This window comes from Lucilia cuprina, chromosome 5, assembly GCF_022045245.1.
Source record: "Lucilia cuprina isolate Lc7/37 chromosome 5, ASM2204524v1, whole genome shotgun sequence".
NCBI lineage: Eukaryota > Metazoa > Arthropoda > Insecta > Diptera > Calliphoridae > Lucilia > Lucilia cuprina.
Window position 1 is genome coordinate 28,507,609 of NC_060953.1, and position 19,689 is coordinate 28,527,297.

The 19,689-nt window shown below is 33.4% G+C and overlaps 1 protein-coding gene and 1 long non-coding RNA gene across 5 annotated transcripts; both read left to right on the plus strand.

Annotated features, from left to right (window-relative positions):
* Window positions 1-231: 231 nt before the first annotated feature.
* LOC124420063 lies at window positions 232-15,743 on the plus strand. Of its 4 annotated transcripts, none has more exons than XR_006941005.1 (2): window positions 232-466; window positions 6,384-7,455. XR_006941005.1 is itself a non-coding variant. In XM_046951753.1 (2 exons), exons 1-2 carry the CDS (start codon window positions 380-382, stop codon window positions 14,117-14,119), a joined length of 360 nt encoding a protein of 119 aa, XP_046807709.1. In that variant the 5' UTR covers window positions 233-379; the 3' UTR covers window positions 14,120-15,083. The 4 variants fall into 4 exon arrangements, 3 of the variants coding, with proteins under 3 accessions (XP_046807709.1, XP_046807708.1, XP_046807707.1); XM_046951753.1 differs by lacking the exon at window positions 6,384-7,455 and adding an exon at window positions 13,847-15,083 and having other exon boundaries at window positions 233-466; XM_046951752.1 differs by lacking the exon at window positions 6,384-7,455 and adding an exon at window positions 13,847-15,743 and having other exon boundaries at window positions 240-466.
* On the plus strand, window positions 6,837-7,455 carry LOC124420064. Its single transcript, XR_006941006.1, has 2 exons — window positions 6,837-6,978; window positions 7,042-7,455. It is a non-coding gene; the product is annotated as an uncharacterized LOC124420064 (long non-coding RNA).
* Window positions 15,744-19,689: the final 3,946 nt, after the last annotated feature.

Consider the following 19,689-nt stretch of genomic DNA (forward strand, 5'->3'; position numbering starts at 1 on the left):
AAAAATACCTTTTAAAAGCTAATATCTATCTCTTAGGCTTTCAACTTTTGACGCGTCGGCTGCTGTTCAGAGTTGTTTTTTGCTTTGTGTAGGTTAAAAATAAACTGAAATGAAATAAATTTCATCAACAAAAAGGAAATTTATTAAAAAGATAAACAAAAACTTAAAATTTTACCGCCTTATGCAAAAACGATAATTAAGTTAACAATGATTGTTAAAACCTGTTTTTATATGAAAAAAGAGTGTAGTAAACCATTGTTAACTTTAATAATCGTTTTTGCATAAGACCATTAGTTTTTAAAACAGTAATAGTCTAAAAACAATTAATGAAAAATTAAAATGACGCGAGGTGTGTAACTTGCAGCTTGTAAAGCGCAAAATGTTTGAAAATCGTAAAATGCATTGCCGCCTCACGCTTGTTATGCATATCCACCTTTACTCCGCGCCTGTTACTGTTATTGTAGTGGTAAGAAAATACTAAAAAACACTTAGAAAAAATATTTTCTTATTACGTTTGTTATGATCAAATATTATAAGAAACAAATTTGTAAAATTTACAGATAAAACATATTCCAAGAAAAGAAAAATGTATATTTCTTTACAAAGATTAAATTTTTTAATATAAAATGTTTAAAAAAAGTTATTCTCTTGTTTGCAAATGATGTTGTTGTTTTTAAAAATTTTGTTTGCAATTTCTGAAACAAAGCGACAACAGCCTACTCTGTTGAATGCTGTCAAGCAACAAAACATAAATTTTTTAATTTGTACGCTCTTGCTATGAGTTTTATTTATGATCGAGTTATGTACAGGTGAATTGCCGTAATCTTACTAATTAGAACAATATGGACGCGCAACACTGATCTACGCTCAATATTATAGAAAATTTTAAGAAAAAGTACCTTTCGAAAAACTAAAAAGTACATTTTAAAGGTTTTCACTTAGTACGGATAGTGTTTTCTTTTCTGGCATAAATGGTGCCCTTATTCTGCCGTTTGTGCTTCTTTGTATTCTTTTGTGAAAAAAATTAACTTTGTAAACGTTTTTTGGGAAACTTTTGATTTTGCGTGAGAGAGAAAGAGCACGTTTCTTGAACTCAAAACCCAGCGGTAAATTAAACAAAGCACTTAGATGATATTCGATGACATCAGTAAGACGTTCTAAGCGAGCAATCTATGTACTTAGAGCGTAATGTATGCGTAATACAGCATATCATGCACTCTAATTATAACATAGATTACGATTTAAACAGACACTTAGCAGCCTTTTCAATAATATTTTTTTTGTTATTATAAAAAAAAAACTAAATTACCGTTTTTTTTTCTTTTTAAAAGCTTTTATTTAACTTGCTTTGTTAGATGGTACAAATTTTGTGAGTGAATTTTCGACCAGTTCCCGTAGCCCAATTTGGCTGAAACTTTGTACACAATGCAATGTCTTCAGGTGGAATTAAGAAGAATTAAATTAGTAATTTTAAAATTTCTAATTTATAAAAATAGAATTGCCAGATATTAAAATTTCAAAGCAAATTGGACAAAATAATATTTGTTCGAATTTTCTTGGTTTATGCTCAAACAAAACAAAAACTGAAACAGTGAACAAATTATAAAACATTTAAAAGCTTTTCTAAAAGCCTCTTTTTAAATATTCTTGTTTTTTATACATAAAAAGTAGAAAAGCTTTTCTAAAAAGGAATACTTATAACTAACTTAAAAACTAAGTAAAACTTAAAAATAACCAACATAATAAAATGCAGAATAAATATTATAATAAACAAGTAATATTTCTATATTCGGCTGTGCCGAATCTTATATACCCTTCACCAAGTATGTTTTAAAAAACAGTTTTTATTTATTTTGTATCTCTGCACACATACACACAAACAAATATAAACTGTAGCAGAAAGAAATATTAACCGTTGTACTGTAATACAGCAACAAACATAAAAAAATATACACGGCTGAATAAAACCAAATACATCTCCACACGCACATGTACATCTTTGTCCAATTCACCGTGTTGTTGTTGTTTTTTTGATCGATCTTCTCGAAAGCATGTCTAATTGAATTATTGAAGATTTGGATCTCGCCGATATCTGGGGACCTCTAAAAACTTATTTCAACAGACAGACAGACGGACATGGCTTAATCGACTCCGCTATCTATAAGGATCCAGAATATATATACTTTATAGGGTCGGAAAATTATATTATAGAAATTACAAACGGAATGACAAACTTATATATACCCTTCTCACGAAGGTGAAGGGTATTAAAATAAGGATAATAAGTCAGTCAACAGAATTTATATTCAAAAATCATCATCAGATCGGTCACATTAAGTGTGCCGATCCTCCTGTGGTAAAACAGGAGGCCTGTATCCCCATACAAAATATTAACATCCCTAAGAGTCAGAAGGTCAACGGGAGAGAGGTACTTATTTAAATGCAAAGTCTCCAGATCAGGCAGTCTCTGGAAACATTCAGCATAGGGTATGAGAGGTCTTATAATCTGCCTATATATCAGGAGCCTGACCTTAGTACTAAGACGCGTCCTGTGACGGAGCAATCCGTGGTACATAAAAAATACCTTCTTAACCCGTCTTTTCAACATTACCTTTTTGTTGAAATATTCACCAAGAACAGCCAAAAAGTCTTTCATCCTATGGTTTAAAGTTGATGCTGTCGGGTCCTTTGCAGCGATCAGCATATCATCGGCATATATCAGAATAAGGTCGCCATCGGTAGGTTGCGGAATATCCGACACAAAAATATTGTAAAGAACGGGTCCTAACAATGAATCTTGTGGCACTCCAGCGACCACATCTTTGATCCAGAAACCTCAGAACCTATTTTCATCATGAATGCCCGACCACTTAAAAAGTCCGCTATAATTCAACATGTGTTATGGTAAAATCAAACTCTAACAATAGTATCCAAGCTGACTGCCAACGTTGGGTACCTATTGTTGAGGCCTCTGGCCACGTAATCCCCAAAACCGGAAAATATTCCAACAATTTACCGAAAGATACGGGAACCATCGTCGCTGCCTTCCAATTTGCAGTTGATGTACCAGATGCGGCGTTAGCTTGGCCTTCCTTCATTTTATTGGTTTCTATAGAGAATTAATCGGCCGCCTCCATTTCATCTCCGCTTAAAAGACTTTCCTTATCATATTTCTAAGTACTACTACTTGACTAAGTAGTTTAAATTCATCATCAATTTTCTTGAGGTGCTTTTGATAATCCTCTATAGTCACGACCTTGGGCCACTTTTTAGGGTTAAGACAATCTACTTTCTCCATTTTAAATGATCACATTAACAATGCAAAGGGTAGTATATATCCGATTATGTGCCGAAGTCAAAGAAATATAACCTAAAATGTTCACTCTCACACAGTACAATTTGCACAATATAAATTACCTCCTATGGGCTTCTCATTCAATTGAATGAATTCACAATATAATAAACTAGACAGACTGCCTTCTATTTTGACCAATCTTCTCTATATTTTTTAATTTTGAGTACCTACTATTCACGGCACTATTCTCAAAAATTAATGTGACCTTATATGTCAACAAATTTTTTCATTCTCCTTTCGAGCTCTTATCGTTATTTTCACAATTTTAATATTTAATTAAAAAAATTATGTTTTCAACACGTAAATCTCAAATAAAAAGTATAACGAATTTTTTTTTGATAGTTTTGTTTTCTATTTGCTCTTCTGTTTCGTACGCCAAAGTTGAATATTTTTCAACTTTTCTACTTCATGCAATGTTTGCTGCCAGTTGTAGTTCGACGCAAAGCATTGTATATGTTTGGGCCATTAGAATGGTGCTGAGAAAATACTAAAAAACACTTAGAAAAAATATTTCCACTGTCGACAATGAATTTTTATGCATTTTGTGTGAAAAGCAAAATATTGCTTTTCACACAACCGCTGCCGACAATGATTTTTCATACATTTTGTATTTGCCGGTCCACACTAGGAAACTTTTGATTTTGCGTGAGAGAGAAAGAATATCATACATCTCTCTCGCGGTAAGGAATTTCCCGTACTCGGAAACTTGTTTTGTTATTCTTCTCACTCGTAGAACAACAAATCAATGCAATTTATACTTAGTTTTGGAAACAAAAGTTTCTATGTGTGGACATTAAGGAAACTTCAAAAGGAAATTAAAAAAGTTTCTCAACAAATGTTTCTAGTGTGCACCAGGTCTATGGAGAGCAAAATATCGTCTTGTGGTTGGCGACATTGTGGTTGAGATAAATTCTATTTTATTTTCTTTACGATCTTTGGCGATCCTCTAATTATTCTCTTATTTTTATATTGTAGCGTTGCCACATGTTCAGTATATTTTGCTAAAAATCTTGCAAAATTGCAAAAACGGGGTCGTTATAATGCGCATTTTGCGGCAGGTGTTATTATTAATGCAAGATATTAAATGAAATAAACATAAATAAAACAAGAAAAATAATATGTATGTTCTCGTATTTTATTCAGAATAAATTTTTAATCATTCTTTTTTGTTTCATAAAAAATAATTTTAAACAAAACATAATTTTGCTTCGATTTTTTCTTATAAACGTCAAAAATGTGGTCTGTCGCTTAATTTTAATTCGTCGCTCGCACTTTTTGTATGATCTGTCGACAGCGGTTCCTATTGTAGTTAACCTGTTTGCAAACAATTCTCTTGTTTGCAAATGATGTTGTTTTTACAAATTTTGTTTGCAATTTCTGATACAAAGTGACATCAACCTGCTTTGTTGAATGCTTTCAAGCAACTAAAGATAATTTTTGTAATTTTTATGGCTATAATTTTTATTTACGATCGAATTTTTTGAATTGAATTTTTGTATTGAATTCCTTATTGAAACTTTTTCTTTTTTTTTTTAACAACATTCGAAATGTTAATATTAACCATATGACAATTAACAGATGATTCTTAGAACTTTGTTCGTCTTGTTCTAGTACACGGTAATGATTATTCAATTACTTGCTAAAAATATAAATAACAATTATTCTAACGTATATGTATAGTAAGTATTTTCAATGCTTGCTCACGGCATTTATGTTAACACACAGAGCCATAGTCTGAACAAACAAAAACATAACATCAAATAAATAACATTTAAAACTATTGTTATATAGAAACGAAATGTCAAAAGCATTCTCGGAATAAGAATAATGGGTTATCGGTGCGAATGTTTACTTCATACATTCGCACCGATAACAAACAGGTTATGTATATTAATATAAAAACTTAAACAAATGAATATGTTAAACCTCCAATCCTGTATGAAGTATGAGATTTCCAACTAGCCGTTGTCGTCAAACACTTCTCAAGTGAATATCACATATAAAGTATCATTAGCATAAGTATGTATAATATATGTATTAAATAAATGTATTCCTTAATGTTAGTATCACAGTCGATATTCAGCTAATATCTAAAGGTATCTGCTGTGATTATTATATTTCATTAATTTGTTAAAATGCACTCCAAGATATTTAATGGACGGTTTGAAGGGGATCTCCGAATTATCGAGGCTGAGAGAGAGATGTTTAGTTTGTGGTACGACCTGGCGATGACATTTTTCTGAGGCGTTTCTAATGCAAATTGCCTCTGATTTTGAAGTATTTATACGGCTTCCCCAATTAATATAATAGTCATTGATGGCGTAGAGATGTGCCGTGTCCTCTGTTAATGCCCGCAGTGGAAACTCGTTATGTGAATATATCATGCAGTCATCAGCGTACAATATTGTCTTTGAACAGGTCGTAGTATGTGGGAAGTCATAAAGGAATATATTAAATAATAGAGGTGCCAGGACGCTTCCCGAAGACGAGTTATTTATCCCAACGTAAAATTCGCGATCCATGAAATAATTTGCCAATAGATTCACTAGGAAAGGATCAACGTCTAAGTCAGCTAATTTGTATAGAATCCCCTTATGGCAAGCTGAATCAAATGCTTTTTCAATGTCCAGGGAAATTGCCACAGTAGATCGTTTCTCTCTTAAGCTTTTAGTGATATCGATGTCGGATTTTTGTAAAGCGTGTTGTGTAGAACGTTGCCACCTAAATCCAAATTGAAGAGGAGGCTGAGGACAGAAAGCAAATTCATTTCAATTTTTTCTTTAAAATATGCTCAAAAACTTTATCAACATTTGATAATAATGAGATATGTCTGAAGTCCTCAATCCTAGTGCTGTGTTTTCTTTTCAATTGGAAAGTAGGAAAGTAGCAATTATTCAGACAATTGTTAAACATACATGACAAAAGCTTTAAAGAGCTGTCTCGTAATTTTTTATTAAAAAGTTTGGTATATTGTCAACGCCATGAGATTTTTTGTTGTTAATATAGTTTATAATTTGTTTAATTTCAGAAGGATTTGTGAAATATTTACTGTCGTCGTTTCGAATAGAGCCGAAGGAAATATCAAACGAATCAATATGATGGAGGCAATCCGCGATGTATGATGAAACTCGCTCAGAAAAGACGGAAACGGGACACACTGTATACATCTGAGTAATAAGAAAGAAATGCTTTGCTTATCTCAAAATCATTAGAGATGGTAGTATCGTTGACGATAATTAGCGAACGGAAGCCAGATTTTCCATTCCCCACAACATTATAAATCTCTCTAAACGCCGATGGGCCGGGCTTTATCTTCTCCAACTGAATATTTGCGCATGGTACATATTAATTAGATCTTTCAGGATTATCATTAAAAGCCAATTTGTTTTGAAAGAATGTTATACTCAACGCTAGCTCGGTTGCCAGTTCAATGGCATATTTTTTGAGCACTTTTTACCACTGGTGTTTCACGCGGAGCATTTTTTAATATTTTTAGGTAATGTTGTTTTATTACGTTTTAGTTGAATTTTTTTTCGAATGTCTACTGGCAGTTGCTAAGATTTCCGTATTCAGGAGGTTTAATAGAGTTCATGGCAATAATTATGTTCGTCTTTTTATATGAGGTATAAAAACGTGCAGGATTTAATATAAACTCCATATTCTCTAATCTCAATTCCAATTTTAAGGGGAAATGGTCCTAGTAATTCCAAAGTTTGGAACCTCCCTGTTTACAAAATGTGCACTCAGAAGAAAGTGGTCCAGCAACGAGTCTCCATTGGGGTAAGACGGCCTAATATCACAAAGTCGGGTAACTTCTAATGAAGCCAATTGTACAAAGTTTTTCCATTCATATTTTCGGTGTGATCACCCTTGGATGTGTTCTTGGCGTTGAAATCACCCCCCGAGAATCAGACCATCGAAACAGATTGCTGTCTCAGGAATCACGCTCAGTCCGACAGTCAAGGATTCGCAAGATAGATTTTTAGGAATGTAAACGAACCCAATTAGAATTCTCTCGAGTCGGCTGTTCTTATTGATTTTATTTTTAATAAAATTAGTTTAAAATTGGTTGATATCAATAAATACTTTTTCAAATTAAATGTTATTTTTAATACTATTGCCACTCCGACAAGAGAATTGTCTAGGGTAACATTGTAGCCATCTAGGGATATGCGCCTGTTTGCCCTGATGTGGAAGAATTCGATCTGAGCGTCTGTCTTTGACATTTTTCGGTATTCTTAAAGGAATTTTTCAATTTCTTGTTTAATGGTAAGTTCTTCCGGTACCATAAAGTACAATGTGAACCATATGATTCTGACGACCACTTTTTTTGGCCAAAACTGAAAATATGCTAAAAAAATATTTTAGATTTGTTTTGCTTAATATTTAAGTATATTGACAGAAAAATATGCCAATTTACATAGCACAGTGGGGCAGAATCGAAATTTTTTGGAAATAAATCTGGCGCGAGCGTAGCCAAGGAGTATTCGAGTTAAAGTTTTGAAGATGAACCCCGCAGATGCCCCAGGGACGGCGCTGTGGCGGCTCAATAGGGTACCTACGACATGTAAAATTTTTAAACTCGTGCCATTTTTTTTGTTTTTCATCCAAATACAAAGATTTTTATATTTTCTGAAGCGCTCGACGAGATTATGAAAAAACATGGAAATACCACTTATCTCTTATAATGTCCGAGTTAAAGGCATTTAAAAATTTAGTGATACAAAATTTACCAGCATTTTTTTGAATACCGGGCGTAATTTTGGACCAAATGGACTCAATTTTTCTTGTTAGTTAAACAACAAAATTTCCAATAATATACAAAAAATTTCAGATCAATATCATTTGCAGATCCAAAAATATACGTTTTTTAATTTAAAAATTCCAAAAATTTTAGATTTTTGCCGTTTTTTTTTTTGCCAAAACTGTGTCTTAACTCTTTAATTAATTTTAGATTTTTGCCGTTTTTTTGCAAAAATGTGTCTTAACTCTTTAATTAATAAAATAAAATTTCTTTAAGAACATATAACAATTTTATAGTTTTCTAAAAGTATCTTTACGCAGAACGCTTTGGCGTAAAAAACTTGTCCTATTTTTTGAAAATGTTGCCACTGCGTCCTTCCGAATTTTAGATTTTTGCCGTTTTTTTGCAAAAATGTGTGTTAATTCTTTAATTAATAAAATTAAAATTTCTTTAAGAATATATAACAATTTTATAGTTTTCTAAAAGGTATCTTTACGCAGAACGCTTTGGCGTAAAAAACTTGTCCTATTTCTTTAAAATGTTGCCACTGCGTCCTTCCGAATATGACCTATTTTTTATCAAAACTTCAACTTTGGGCGACATGTTCTAAAATCCCAAAGCTAGGATCAGAAAAGTGAAAGCAGTTTAGGAAACCTCAATATGTTTTCTATTTACTCCAAAAGTATTTTCCCAGCCCTGAAAGAAATGTGGACCCTATGGGCAAAAAAGTAAAAAAGTCCCATTTTTGGGATTTTCATTCCTCTTTTTGGGATTGCGGGATGCCCTTTGACCTTTTTAATTCTTTTTTTGCATTTTCTTATTTGAAATGACGAATTTAACAAGCGTTGGAAATTTCATTGAGTTTTGTTCATAAATAAAGATTTTGTCTTATTAATTTAGTCCATATTTATCCCTTAATATAATTTTTTAGTTAGATATGAATTCTCGACCCTTTACAAAAAATTTCAAGCCAATATCTCAATTACATTCAAAAATATGTTCATTTAAACCTGTGTCCTTTAATTTCATCTTTTTCTAATTTAAGTATTAAGTATGACAGAACATACATTTGGTGTTGAATAAAATATTTGGACAATTTTTAAAAATTATTCAGTTAATTATTTTTGTTAGGTCACCGCATAATAATTACTAACATTTTTATTTTGTTTTGTTTAAATTTTCCATTTTTTATTGTATATAAATTTATTCATGTTTTTGGCTCACTGTTGCCTCTGTAATTTGTCATTATTTTTTGCTCATACTAACAACTGTACTTATTTTTGGTAATGACCCGTTAGTTTTTTATTATTTGTTTCTCACTCAAATTATTATTACAAGCGTATTGTTGTTGCTCTTAAAAATGCAATTTATTTATTTGGAGACTTATTGCATGTATTTTGTTTTTGCATATTTTGAATATAAATAAGTAAACAAGTTGAGTTGGTATATTGGAAGTGAGAAACAAATAATAGTACAACAGTGTAGCCCTTATTTACAAAATCAATTGTTAGGCTTAAGAAAATTATTTTTAAATAAAGAAATCATTGTCATAGTTGAATTCAATCAAACATCATCGCTCTTTTCACTTGTCTCGGTACCATGGTCGTTTTCTTCTGTTCTTAGGAATTAATCGCTGCCCATCGAGCATTCCAGCAACCTATAGACAACAATTCAAAGTAAACCGAATTGCTCTATATCGTTGCCGGTGAAGAAAAAGCTCTTCATCGTACATTTTGGAGCCCAACGTGGGGCAAGTGATTGATCTCAATCTTACTAAATTTGTCGTTCTCGGTCCGTGGTATATTCTAAAATTGTAGTTGAAGTACAAGTTAAAGTAAAAGTGTACGGTCGTATTGTGAAGTGGATAGTGACGTATCAAACCCAAATTGAAAAATACGATCCCGGGGACAATGCTAGGCCCGAAATCGAGGATTTGTACATCTCAGCCAAAATGAATATCCAGTCGCAGCTTGGTGAATATGTTCATAATACAACATTGTCCGAGTCCACCATTTGTTTCCCAGCTCCCAGCCACAAATTGCCTCAGCTGAAATTGCCCACATTTAGTGGTAAGTACAGTGAGTACAAAAATTTCATTACGTCGTTCAATCAAGTTATCGATCGCGAGTTTGGTCTATTAAATATCGAAAAGTTTAATCATTTGCTCAACTGCCTCCAAGGCCATGCTCTGAAACGGTCAAGGCGTTCCAGATTACGAATGAAAATTACCCGAAGGCTCTGGAAAGGCTCAAAACGCGTTATGATAATAGCTCGCTTATTTTTATGGAAAATATTACCTCCCTTTTTGAACTGCCTGCCATGTCCAAATACAATTGTGCCTAATTACGAAGTCTCGTCGATAATGTTTCTGCCCTTCATAGTTCCTTACTGTCTCTTGGCTCACATAGTGATATTGCTAATTCCATGCTGATTTACATAGTGATGGAAAAAGTTGATGGAGATACCAGAAGAAAGTGGAAAGATTATTTGGATTTGGATTATACCAGATTACCACCGTGGGATGATTGCTCAAAGGTCCTTGAAAGGCGTTGTCAATATTTGGAATCGGTTGATACCAACCATACTTTTGTGGCCCCTCGTTAGCCTGATCATCATTCTGGTAAGTCCAAATCTAAAAATTCAAAACCTGACTATACTTTTTCGGTTTCAAAACGCTCTTGTGTGCTTTGTTCCAAATATGACCATTCAATTACTCGTTGTTCTCGGTTCAAAGATATGGATGTCAGTCAACGTTTCGATAATGGTAAACGACTGGGCCTTTGTCTAAATTGTTTGTACAAAGGGCATCAAGTAAACAACTGTTCCTCTACATTCAAGTGCAAATTTTGTTCTCGCTCGCATCATAGTTTGCTTCATCGATCTCAGCCAGCTTCTCGGCCCTCGTCCCCTGCTACTGAACCTACTACTTCTCATGTTACCTTGAATGAATCTTCTGCCTCTGTCCATACCCATATGGAAAAATCCTCGCCGGAACAGGTACTGCTTGCTACTGCCATGGTTCTAGTTCGTGACTCCACTAGTCGCTATCAATTGGGACGCGCTTTGTTAGATTCTTGCTCTCAATTGAATTTCATAACCGATGAATTTTCCCAAAAATTACATTTGCCTCGTACAAAACAAACTACTGAAGTCTCTGGCATTGGTAACACTCTAAGCAAATCTAAATATAGGTCGTCCACAAATGTAAAATCTCGAGTCACAGATTTTGAAGTTTCGTTCTCGTTTTATGTCACACCTCACATTTCGTATCAACCTGATACTGAATTAGATGTTTCATCCTGGAATTTGCCCCCAAATACTCATTTTGCGTATGTAAACTTCTTCAAATCAAAACAAATTGATTTACTTATTGGAACTGAAACATTTTTCGACATTTTAGCAGTCGATAAAATTAAACTTGGTCCTAATTTGCCTAAATTACACAAAAAACTTTTCGGATGGATTGTAGCAGGTCGTTATGTATCAAAACAACCCAATATTTGTGGCTCTTCTTGTATGCTCTCGATAGAAGAAGATATTGATAATGAATTAGATGTCTCATCCTGGAATTTGCCCCCAAATACTCAACTTGCGGATGAAAACTTCTTCAAATCAAAACGAATTGATTTACTTATTGGTACTGAAACATTTTTCGACATTTTAGCAGTCGGTCAAATTAAACTTGGTCCTAATTTGCCTAAATTACACAAAACACTTTTCGGATGGATTGTAGCAGGTCGTTATGTATCAAAACAACCCAATATTGGTGGCTCTTCTTGTATGCTCTCGATAGAAGAAGATATTGATCTTAAATTACAGCGCTTGTGGGAAATCGATGAAGTTCCTTCTGGCTCAAATGATTTGACACCAGAACAATCTGAATGTGAAACATTTTTCAATGATACTGTTCATCGTGAATCTTCAGGTAGAATTGTTGTTAAATTGCCCTTCAAGGAATCGCCTGACGCTTTAGGACTTTCTCGAAATATGGCTCTTAAAAGATTATTATCTCAAGAGAGACGATTTGCTCGTGACAGAAATCTTAAATCCCAATATGTTGCTTTTATGAAGGAGTATGAAGATTTTGGACATATGAGTGTAGTTCGTATCCCTCGTCTACACGAGCCTCATTATTTCATCCCTCACCATTGTGTTTTCAAACCAAGTAGCACTTCCATTATTTCATATCTCACCATTGTGTTTTCAAACCAAGTAGCACTTCCACAAAGTTAAGAGTTGTTTTCGATGCCTCGTGTCCATCATCGTCCCAGAAATCTCTCAATGATCTTCTTATGGTTGGCCCAACAATTCAAGATGAGCTGTATTAAATTTTACTTCGGTTCCGTCTTCATCGCTTCGCTCTTACTGCCGATATAGTAAAAATATATCGACAAGTTCTTATTGACTCCCAAGATGAAAAATTCCAATATATTTTATGGAGAAATTCAGAAGAAGAAGAAATTCGAACATATCAGCTAAATACAGTCACCTATGGAATGTCAGCTGCGCCCTATCTTGCCATCAAAAGTCTTCACTATCTCGCAGACCAATACATGGACCAATTCGAACTTGGTGTAAAAACCATTAAGTCATCATTTTACGTTGATGATTTTCTTTGTGGCTCAGAAACGCTTGAAGAATTGACTCGTATGAAGCAGGAGGTTAATGAAATTAGATAAGTGGCACTCTAATCATAGAGATTTTCAGGACGACAAAACTGTCAAAGACCTTAATATTGAAGATTCTGCAGTAACTAGTGCTCTTGGTATCACTTGGGACCAACAAAAAGATGTTTTCTTATTTTCGTTTTCGCCTATAGTCCAAATTGATGAAAAAAATCACCAAACGTACAAATTTGTTGCTCTCGTCAGAGCTTTCGATCTCCTTGGACTTTTAACCCCTCTCATAATAAAAGCTAAAATCATCATGCAAGAGTTGTGGATTCTAAAAATTGGCTGGGATGAGTCTGTACCTCAAGAAATACACTCGGCTCTGATCTCAAACTATTACCTTCGCTTAAAATTCCTCGTTTTTGTCTCGCTCCTGATCCTAAATCAGTTCAACTTCATGGCTTTTGTGACTCATCAATTCGTGCTTATGGTTGTTGTTTTTACTTTCGTGTTAAAACTTCTTCAGGAAATGTTGTTGTTCGGCTCTTTACTGCCAAATCTAGAGTTGCTCCTACAAAGTGAAAATCTTTACCCAAACTTGAGTTATGTGGCGCACAACTTCTAGCAAAATTGTATTTCAAAATCAAAAATCTTTTCGCAATAAAAAATCTGGAAGTCGTTCTGTGGACAGATTTGCAACTAGGTCTTCACTGGCTAAAGCAACATTCATCTACTTTGTCAATTTTTATTGGCAATAGGGTATCAGAAATTCAAGATCTAACTAATGGCTGTGTTTGGCGACATGTCCCAACCCAGTTCAACCCTGCTGACATCGTTTCTCGTGGTTCAATTGTGCAGGAACTCGCCTCATCGATCTGGTTAAACGGACCAGCACTTCTCGCTCTCGATCCTGTTCAGTGGCCCCCTACTAAAACTGATAAACTCTCCGATGAAAATCAGCAAGTATTCGACAAAGAAAAACGGAAAACCGTACTTCATCTTGAAACAAAATCTAACTAAATCCTCGATTCTGTTGGAAAATATAGCTCGTACTTAAAAATTATTCGTATTATTGCCTGGACATTTCGTTTTGCTCAAAAAACAGAAACTAATATTTCCAATTTTGACTCTTTGCAGCACCAAGAATTAGAAAATGCTAAACTTTGTATCGTTTTCAACATCCAGAAACTACATTTTCAAGATGACATAACTCGAGCTCTAAAGAAGAAAGATCCCCAAGGTGCTCTAAAGTGTCTGAAACATTTCCTAGATTCGTCAAATGGTTTCAACTTGCTCAAGGTCGGCGGACGCTTGGAGTACGCGGCTATTTCTGAAGGTCAAAAACACCCCATAATCTTGTTACATACGTCATCTGCACATCAGTTACATACGTCATCTGCACATCAGTAACTACCACGCTGGACCCAAGGCTCTAATGTCATTGATTCGCCAACAATTTTGGATCATCAACTCTAGGAGTTTGTGTCGCAGCATTGTAAATTCGTGCCCTCAATGCATTCGCTCTCGCCCAAAGTTGTTGCAGCAAATGATGGGAAATTTGCCTGTGGAACGACTTAACCCGTCAAGGCCCTTCGCAAGGTGTGCTGTCGATTTTTGTGGTCCAGTCAACACCTACCTAAGAATTACAGGAAAGGTCCCCTACAAGACATACATCGCTATATTTGTTTGTCTCGCTACCAAAGCTCTCCATATTGAAGTGGTATCCGACCTGTCAACATTGCTGCCCTAAAACGGATGATTGGTCGTAGAGGTCTGCCCGCAGATATATTCTGTGATAATGCAACAAATTTCGTTGGTGCTAACTCTAAGTTGGCCCAATTAAAGTCGTTCCTTTTTGAGCCAAAAAATTCAAATTTTATTACAAATGATTGCTCGAATCAATTTATTAATTTTCGATTTATTCCCCCTAGGGCACCACGTTTTGGCGGATTGTGGGAGGCGGCCGTCAAATCGGCCAAAGGTCACTTAACTAGAACCCTGGACAACACAAGGCTCACCTACGAAGAACTCGCAACGGCTATGATTGAGATAGAGGCAGTTTTGAACTCGAGGCCCATTTCGCCTCTATCCTCAGATCCCAGTGACTTTAAAGCTCTTACACCAGGCCACTTCTTGATAGGCGCTCCCCTCCGTAGTTTGCCAGAACGTGATGTCCCTACAAATGAGATTAACAAAATTGAATATTGGGCCCGAATAAGCGCCATCAAGCAACAATTCTGGAAAAAGTGGTCCCATGATTATATAAATGAGCTCCAGACTCGCAACAAATGGACTAGCTCTAACTCTAATATTGCTAATAGTTCTCTAGTAATCATCAAAGAAGATAATTTACCCCCGCAGCGTTGGCGCGTGGCTAAAATCATCAATATTGTTCGTGGAAGAGATGATCATGTTCGAGTTGTCGACATTAAAACAACAAAAGGAGTTATACGTCGCCCTATCCACAGACTGGCTCTTCTATTTTTAAATTTTCCATTCTTTATTGTATTTAAATTTTTTCATATTTTTGGCTCACTGTTGCCTCTGTAATTTGTCATTATTTTTTGCTCATACTAACCACTGTACTTATTTTTGGTAATGACCCGTTAGTTTTTTATTATTTGTTTCTCACTCAAATTCTTATTACAAGCGTATTGTTGTTGCTCTCAAAAATTCAATTTATTTATTTGGAGACTTATTGCATGTATTTTGTTTTTGCATATTTTGAATATAAATAAGTAAACAAGTTGAGTTGGTACATTGGAAGTGAGAAACAAATAATAGTACAACAACAGTGTAGCCCTTATTTACAAAATCAATTGTTAGGCTTAAGAAAATTAGTTTTAAATAAAGAAATCATTGTCATAGTTGAATTCAATCAAACATCGTCGCTCTTTTTACTTGTCTCGGTACCACGGTCGTTTTCTTTTGTTCTTAGGAATTAATCGCTGCCCATCGAACATTTCAGGAACCTATAGACAACAATTCAAAGTAAACCGAATTGCTCTATATCGTTGCCGGTGAAGAAAAAGCTCTTCATCGTACAATTTTATTAGAGACTATAACATTGTATATACAATAAAAAAATATAATTTTATAATGAGCCACGCACAACAACACCTAAATCACTCCACACAAACCACCTTGCCAGCCCACCGAAATATTAAACACAATTTTATACAATATCATCAGTTAGTATAATAGCTTTTTTATTTGAACTGTTTATCTTAAACATAATACAATTAATTCTTACAACCTACTTATATAGTCATATCGGTATACATATCCAGAAGGTAATATAAGTCCTTTAAATCTTCCTTGTTTTGAGATGATAGAGTTTCATAACAAATCCATCTTTTTCGCATAGTCGAAAGAACTGGATCAGAAGATAGAAGTAAACTATTAAAACAATCTTCATTATGTGATTCCCTGGAGCATTTTCTTGAGCTGAATAGTTGAAAATGCTTAAAATCTGGATTCCTCGCTTCCTGGGCTTCTTCTGTTAACTCTCCAAGTGGAAGAATATTCGATTCAATTATTATTTGACCATGACACAATACTTTGTGTACTGTTGGTGTTAGTTCCCTCCATGGATACAGAGATACAAGTAATTTAGAAATTTCAGATGTATATTCTCCAAATCGACTTCCATTAATTTTATGTTTACTGTTCAGTGGCATTAAAATAGTGTTAACTCTTCGAAGCAACTCCTTGTCGATTCCAGTTATTTTTGATGTAATTTCAAAATTACGAAAAAACCTCCTCGCCGTATTACCGTCATTTATTTGTACTACCGCAACTTGGAAGTGGTTTGTCGATTTTTAATCCTATTTGAACTTTAAATTCTTCTTGGATTCTGCTTTTTTCCGCAGCTCTCAGTTCTTTCAATTCTTCATTATTTTTTGTTGATTTAGTAAGATTCTCTGGCACACTTCTATATTTGAGGTCGTATGCTATGTGTAAAAAGTAATCCAAAAATCGTATTCTGGCATGAAGTGGTGAAATTCCGAAAGACAGGACTTCTTCATTAATACTTTTGCTTTTGTTTATATTTGAGAATTGCGACTTTTTCTCATTACATATTGATCATCTCCAGAAGGAAGAAGTTTCTGTTATGGTATTGCTGACCTTTCCATCAATCATTGTTAAGCTTAGCTGATATGATACGTTAATAGAGAATTCCTTTATTTTTATGTAAATGGGCTCCAGTGCATTTATTTCATCTTTTAAATATTCCACTAAATCTTTTGTTGTTTTCTTTGACTCCTTTATATATTCAAATCCAATGGGTCTACAAAAATTTTTTGAACCCGGAATTGTATTGATCCATATATCTTCAAATGAATTTCCGATGCTTGACGATGATGGATTAAGAGCTTTCCTTAATATTTGGTACTTATTTCGACTAAGACCCAGTTCCAACATAAGCGCTATTGCTTCTCTTCAGTAAAATTTGATTGTGATGTTGGAGTTGGTATACTTTCCACAATTCGCTTAAGTCGTTTTGGTGATGCATTAGCATAGTTGCAATATGTACGTCATTCATAGATTGGTTTTCCTTTTTCAGCATTTCGTTAAATGTGTCAGCAATTTCCTCATTTGAGATTGAAAAAAGTTTTTGTGTGACCCTCCTTTTTTGACCTTGAACATAAATCTTCGTATGACTTGCAAGGCGCTCCTGTTAATGTGTTGTAAGTTGAGATTTCCGTAGTAGTTTCCATCCAACTATAGAATTTTAATCGAAATTTCTTTTGATTTCCATCCACAGACTTACTTTTTACATCAAAAAGTTTTCAATTTTTGATATGCCTGTTTTGCCTATTTTTCTACTATATGTATATAATTTGAAATGTCTTCAATTCTTTCTGGGCCTTTTGAAGATACACTCCATAAAACGGAACACAACTCTTCGTACTTTAATGTAATCTTCATTGTAGATTTATTAAATATGGTACTTAAAGTCTGAGAAGTTTACTTATATACCAATTCATGTCATTTCCGATACAGGTATTCCAAAGTAAAAATTACGAATTGTCTACCTATTAAAATTTAGGACTATATTACTATAACCTGTAATTCAGTCATTGATATTTCTTATTAGTGAATGAATCGAAATTATCATTACCTGAATATTTTTACCTACATGATCATAAACGAAACGAAATTGTCATTACCAGTATATTTTTACCTACATGATCATAAACGAAACAGAACGAAATGATCTGTCCAGAAAATTTAGGTAAAAATAGTTATAATATAAATCATAGTTTTAGAAATTAAACAAATATGTAATATATGACAAAATCTTTATTTATGAACAAAACTCAATGAAATTTTCAACGCTTGTTAAATTTGTCATTTCAAATAAGAAAATGCAAAAAACATGTTGCCCAAAGTTGAAGTTTTGATAAAAAATAGGTCATATTCGGAAGGACGCAGGGGGAACATTTTCAAAAAATAGGACAAGTTTTTTACGCCAAAGCGTTCTGCGTAAAGATATCTTTTAGAAAACTATAAAATTTGTTACATGTTCTTAAAGAAAATTTTATTTTCTTAATAAAAGAAAATAAATCTAAAATCTTTTGAATTTTTAAATTAAAAAACATATATTTTTGGATCTGTAAATGATATTGATTTGAATTTTTTTGTATATTATTGAAAATTTTGTTGTCTAACTTACAAAAATTGAGTTTATTTGGTCCATTACGCCCGGTATTCAAAAAAAGGCGGACCAAGGTACAGTAAATTTTGTATCACTAAATTTTTAAATGCCTATAACTCGGATATTATAAGAGATAAGTAGTATTTCCAAGCATTGGATGAAAAACAAAAAAATGGCACGAGTTTAAAAATTTTACATGTCGTAGGTACCCTACTTTGAGCCGCCAAAGCGCTGTCCATGGGGCATCTGCGGGGTTCATCTTAAAACTAAAACTTAAACTCGAATACTCCTTGGCTACGCTCACGCCGAATTTTATACCGATCGGATGAGCCGTTTAGAAATGCCAGATTTATTTCCAAAAAATTTCTATTCTGCCCACTGTGCATAGTTAAGAAATTAAGGTTTTTACAAATGTTTAAAATATGGAATAATTATTTTATAACTTTATATATATCAAACTTATCGAACACATAATAAATTAAGCAATATTATAGTTATAAATTACTATCCCATTTTTAATAGTTATATTTAGATATTTAAAGAAAAAAACACTTTATAATAGGAAGACAGTTTTCCTGAAAATCAAAAATAATTCGCAAAAAATTGGCAGTTGGAATAAAATTCACATTTTTTCCGACAAACCGATTCTTAAGGTTTCATACTGGGAAGAGGACCGACTTTTTTAAGCTTATATGAAGTTGGTGATTGTAAAGGTTAAAGAAGTTATACCAAACATTAATGTTTTAGGTCCCCCAAATTCTTTTTGAGTCAGATTTTGAACCATAGGGCATTGTAACCATAAAATCAATATTATACATGATATGAAGCATCATATGCTTTATTTTTATATTTTTAATTTAAATAAATAAATATAATTTAATTGAAAAAAATTCATTTCACTTATTTACTGAAAATCATATCACAATGTTTACAAGAACTAGATATAAGGAATTTTGAAATATATTTGTCAAATTATACAGATAATAAACTAAATAATAAATAAACTAAAATCAATTGAAATTAATAAAAATAAAAGTATCGATTAATAGAAGAATTGTTAGTTGAACTAAAGTATAAAAAATTGGTATAAATACCATCAAATATGTTTATTATCTGTAACAAATAGTTTGACGATTTAATTACGATGTCCGAAATTCTATTGACTTTTTTTCACGAAATTTGACGATTTTGCATCCAAATCATCTGGCAACTATGTGCGCAACGCTGTTTTATACCCATATTCATACACAGTTGTCATTAATATGTCTTAAAATGTTTTACAACCATGTGTGAAGAGGTATATAGATAGATAGATAGA

Coding starts and splice junctions, on each gene's coding strand:
- LOC124420063 (XM_046951752.1), top strand. CDS start 14,465: ATGATTGGTCGTAGAGGTCTGCCCGCAGATATATTCTGTGATAATGCA.